This window comes from Mesitornis unicolor, unplaced genomic scaffold (genome assembly GCF_000695765.1).
Source record: "Mesitornis unicolor isolate BGI_N332 unplaced genomic scaffold, ASM69576v1 scaffold21818, whole genome shotgun sequence".
Classification (NCBI taxonomy): Eukaryota; Metazoa; Chordata; class Aves; order Mesitornithiformes; family Mesitornithidae; genus Mesitornis; species Mesitornis unicolor.
The window spans coordinates 60,548-66,099 of NW_010201434.1; the positions used below are offsets into that span (position 1 = coordinate 60,548).

At 39.3% G+C, this 5,552-nt stretch overlaps 1 protein-coding gene across 1 annotated transcript in view; it reads right to left on the minus strand.

Moving 5' to 3' along the window:
* The window catches only part of FAM192A (family with sequence similarity 192, member A), an 11,172-nt gene extending 7,724 nt beyond the window's left edge, over positions 1-3,448 (minus strand). The window contains exons 1-3 of the mRNA XM_010190086.1: positions 3,311-3,448; positions 3,020-3,118; positions 402-523 (exon numbers count right to left, since the gene is read on the minus strand). Coding sequence (XP_010188388.1) covers positions 402-523; positions 3,020-3,118; positions 3,311-3,440 — 351 coding nt within the window. The 5' untranslated portion in view covers positions 3,441-3,448. The remainder of the gene's footprint in view (positions 1-401; positions 524-3,019; positions 3,119-3,310) is intronic.
* Positions 3,449-5,552: the final 2,104 nt, after the last annotated feature.

Consider the following 5,552-nt stretch of genomic DNA (forward strand, 5'->3'; position numbering starts at 1 on the left):
CTAATACTTCAAGAATAACAGAGAAAGTGATACAAATATTCTTTCAAACAGGTACATTAAAAACAGAATATAGGCAGCTAAAAAAAACCCAACAAACAAGAACATTTAATTTTCAAAAAGAAAAAAAGCAAAAGATTACAAGTAATATGCTGTTTTGCCTGTATGTTCTCTTCCTCTTTTTAGCTATGCTGTTTTGTGCCCTCAATAACGGGGAGAAGGGGGGGAAAAATCAACAAAACCAAAACTTCAAACAATTGAGAAGGGGAATAGGGAATAAAAGTACCAAAGACACGTAGGGGTTGCGGGGGGAATAGCAAATATTATAGTGGGAGATCCAAGGTACAATTAAAACATTGTATATATACATATAAAACCATCAGCCATTTTAACACAAAGGATATTCTGTATTCGTTTAGTTCTTTCAGCTCTTCTTCTCTACGTTGCTTTTCTAGTAGCTCTTGCTGCCGAGAAACCTCATCAAGGAAATGTGTCTCATCTTCATCTAAGCCTCTTACCATATTCTCTGAATAAAGGAAAAGAATGCATCTTGATAAGCTAAAACCACTTAGGGAGCAGCCATTTACCTCACCATTCTCTTAGAACATTTTCCAATGATTTAGAAGTGGCCCATAAATGCAGGTTAGCGTCCACATCTCGCTTATGTCATTTCTGATACTGCCGAGGTAGAACAATTTGGACAAAGTCACTGGGAATGCAGGACGAGAAGTCCTCAGTGACTGAGTGAACTGGGTACTCCAGCAGCGTGCTCAGAAAAAAGGTACAAGGCAAACTGCACAAGCTTCTGCTGGATTCTGTAATTAAGGAGTAAAAACACTTCCTGGTTAACGATCCTGGATGCTAACAAGCCGAAACTCTCACACACTCAAGCACACAAACTACAACAAACTAATACAGTCTGAACACAACACTATTACTACCAAGAAAAGCAAGACACAACTCATAGGAAGCCATGAAATGCTACTGGACTTGCTGATATAATTAAGGAAAACAGATCAAGTCTTCACACAAAGCAGCCTTTCTGCAGTTCTGAAACACCGTTGGGAACAGACTACACAAACCAAGGAATAAATGCATTAAGCAATGATATATTTGTTGTTTTGGCTTTGTTAAGCCTGTCTCCTCAGAACGTGTTCTTAAACCAACCAATAACTGGAAGAAACCCACGTTACTTCTCTCCATAAATCTAGCCTCAAAATAGGAAGTTCATTTTCTCATTTTCTTAATGCAAACAATAAGTAACTTAACTGAGATTAAATTCTTTTTTTTTTAAAGTAGAAGCAAGACAATTCCTAACTTCCAAATTTAAAAAAAATTCCTTCTTAACATGCTACCCTGCTTTTTTAAAGTACATCCTCGTGCAGTAGGAAAGTCTTTTATTTTCTGTTCTGCAAATGTTCAATGTCTCTCAATCAAATGATTCAGTTAGAAAGGTAATAAAAACTATTGTTTAAGAAAGACCAAAAATACAAATGAAACTTAAGAGACAGGGAATAACTTCCACTTCCACTCATTTTAGTTACCATACCTTTCTTCAGAAAGAAAATTTTTAAAGTTGCATTTTACAGAGTACTACTATAATTTTACATTTAAATGCTGTAACATTCTACTACAATTATTTTACTTGCAATGCTGAATAACCTAGCAGAAAGAACTGCTAGTCTGAATACCAGTTTTTATTTACACAAAAGGTTTAGAGTAACTATTTGTGCATGTTTATGCAAATACAATTATTCAGCATTAAGGTGTTTCTCTTCCCAAGTCCCATCATCAATTCTAACTGATTAGACTGAGAGCACACTAAACCTGTTTACTACTTCTCCAAAATTCCCATGGATAGAAAAAATACTTAGGAACATCTTAAGGCAACTTCAAGCACATTAGGGGACAAATTGGGCTGAACTCTGATGAGGTAAACTAGTGGTCCACAGTCCACCCAACACTGATCTTTAGTTAGTTACTCCCTCCTACCTTCTCCCAGAGATATGTCGCTACAGGAATGACTCTAAAAGCATGTATGATGAAACAGGAAAGGCAATCATGGTAATTAGCAATGTATTCGATAGCCAGGACAGGGAGCGTTATCTAACAGAACTCAAGGATTGTGTCACAGTTAAAGGTAAAACATAGTTCTGTCATATTGCAAATACAAGAGAAACTGTAGGCAGAATCCAGTTAGGGAAACTGGAGCTTAGAGAACACAACAGTTTTAGGGTAGGGCTTTCAGCTAAAGAACCAAAATCAGTCAGAACCCACCGTAAAATGGAGTCCCACAGTATCATCCTCACTTCTGTTTAGATAGAGCCAATAGCTCCCTTTTTCCCCAAATGGTTGACTAATAATTTTCTAGTTCTCATTATCAGCTTTGTACTCAGCAGCACATATACAGGTGATACAATGCAAAGGATTTTTCTATAAAACCAGAAATTCAAACTTCAGTAGAAATTAGGTTTCCATTTCATTAGAAGGGTTAAAAATCTACTTTTTGAATTAACTCCTGTATGTTACTTCTTCCAAATAGAAATCTTGAGCCTCAAATCACTTTTGCATCAACTTATTACAACAGCTTGGAAATGTGACAGCTGCTGTAACAAGATTTCCTTCTATTGATTCACATAGGATGGTCTTGTGGTAAAGCTTGAGTCTGAGAGTCACAAAACCCCATTACACTTCCACTTTTCCATGGATTGGTATCAGGGGGTTCTTTGACTTAATGTGCAAAATAAGCCCAGTGTTGCACACCTTACAGGAATGCAGCTTCATAACTGCAAGCAGCTTTTGAGTCGTCTCAGTGCCCATCACAACATGTTATCTACAGGAACATCTACCATCCCTGAAAAACACAACATTTCAGCAACACTCTTCTGAAATCTGTTTCTCTCTCAGAGAGGCAGACAAGACACACAGATACAACCCTTAGGCAGACGTTGTATACAGCTGCTGCACACAATACGTGCAGTTTGCTGGGTTTGGGTTCAAAATAGTATCTGCTGGTGCTTACTGAATTTAAATTGCTCCTCAAACTCCTGCTGCTTCTTTTCTCTCTGTTCCTGAAGTCTTTCATACAATGAACGTGGGTCATACGCCTCCTCTGGGCATTCTGAAAGGAAGAAACAAATCAGGAAATGAGACCATATGTTAGAAATACTAAATCACCAACAGTTCTTAGTTTCTTCATGTAAAAACCTTTTGAACCTGTAAGAATACAAGCTATCACCTTTTATTTCTGTTTTCCACAAAAGTGAAATATTCTCCAATCTCTTTCCTATAATTATTAAAATCCATCCCATACCTTTTGGATCCTCAGGTTTTCGGACCTTTTCCCATTCCTCTTGCCTTCTCTTTCGCCGCTCCTCTAGCTCCGATTCAGACACAAACCTCTTGTTGATCACAAGGTCAGCAGTACCATGTCCTCCATCCATTGTGGAACAGCCCGTCCTAAAAACATAACATGGAAGACATCAGGGGCCTGATTTCACTTGTCACTGCATGAGACATTACCACACATCCTTAAAAACAGACCCGCTGCACTTAAAATAACTTCAATTCTTTAGAGACCACTCCAGAGTAAGTACTGATTGAGATACCTACTCACTGCACAACTGCTAAGAATATCAGTGCCACCTATTGCTCCTTCTTTAGTCTTTTTCATAATTATGTCTTCCCTGTTAGTTGTCTGCCTCAGGCTGTTTTTCTAAAGTTGACATTTAGTGGAATTCTGCCCAGCCCACCCTGGATTTACCTTGCTTAAATAAACCTGAAAATGAAATTCAAGTACATTTTAAAAGCCCACACTACACTCACATCCTTTTATTTCAGTTCCTAGACGTCTCTGCTCTGGAGAAAAGATTTGACACTGCTCTCACTTCACCTACGTTCTTTTTGCCTATCCTGTGAAAACTCAAGGAAGCTTGCCTGTTTGCAATTATTTGAATGCATGTAAGTAATTAACAGCAAGATTTCAGAAATTAGCAAATTATCTCTCTAACCTTCTAAAAGCATTCTGCACCTCTCTGCAGCTCTGGGGAGAGCTAGGCTTGGACAGGCAATGCGGGGGGCTGTCTGCCATGGGTACACCGAGCTCAAGAGGTGAGGGAAACGGGGAATTCCCTTGGGCTAAAATGGGGCTGGGATTAGAAAACTAGAGCAGCATTTCTGTCCAAGGGAGCACAGGCCCTTCTCACACCCGCCCTCTGCTTCAAGAGATTGTAATACTTGGGTACTGGCCAGGCACCTATCTCATTGCTAGGTGAAGGGTGGAGATACTCCAAGGAGTAAAAAGAAAACTCATGGACTTGACACCTGCAAGCCCAGGATGAAACAAACTGCTTCTGCAAGCCTTTTTGGCCCCTTTCAATATTTATTCTGCCAGCTCCACACTACAGAACAAGACATTAATGCCTGGTTTTCTTTCTTACATCAAGCCTGTATACACAAGTACAACAAACACAGCAATCCATTTAGTCAGGCCAGCCTCACACTTTTTTCTAGTTTCTTCTTATTTCCTTGATATAACTTCATTACGTACCCCAAGGGCCACAGATAATTATCCCCTGCACTGCCAAATATTATTCATTTAGGATCTTACTCTGCCTGCATTTCACCACTGGAAGAGAACCCAGAATGCTTCCTCTTCCAGGGAGGGAGGGATGCAGTAACCCAAATAACAGAAGGAACCAGTTTATCATCCTTCCTTCGTACCACAAGGAATCACTCCTGCAGGAAGCAGAGTCCCGAAATTCTCACCAAAAAATGATGCCTTTGTGGGGTATTGCTTGTAACACAAATGACAAATTGAGGTCTCAGGAGAAATCCAGCTCAGAGCACCAGACAAATATTTGTTACAGCAGGAGGCATTTGTATGGTGGCAATTATAAAAAATGACAAGACAAAAAGATTCTCTTAATAAGTGGGGAAAAGGACAGACCAAGGAATGGTGATTTTCTTCTTTTTATTTTTCTTTCCTTTTTTTCATTTCAATATGTTAACAAAAACCCACCCTAACACAAGTCGGCTTTCCAGGAAGCATGGGACATCAGCCCTTTAGAGTGTCATTTCTGAAGATGCCTATAGAGAAGATGGAAATTGAATCTCCCTCCTGAATACAGTTCCCCATCACAACGCCAGCTTTCCTACTCAAGTGCTGGAGAAATAAGATAGCCTGGTTCTCCAATTTTGTCATCTTAATCCCTACCTTTAGAGGGGAGACAAGAGGTTTCAGTACAAATGTGACAGAAAGTTATAAAAACAAACTGAAAGAGTTTTTCAGTTCAGTTTTTCAGTTTGAAGACTCAGCACGGGCACAGTACCAGGACTAAAGCCTTCAAAAGCAAACATTCTGTCCTCTGGTTCAGCCAGTTCACTTAGAGAACATATTTTAAGATTCCTGAAGTGGATCAAGGTTTAATTATGACTTGACATACAGCTATGGTATTTTCACTACAATCTTGGAAATTGGTGTCTGATGAAGCACATTTCAGCAAATAACTTTACTGATGACGACCATCACAGGGCACAAAGATCTGGGGGGGGGG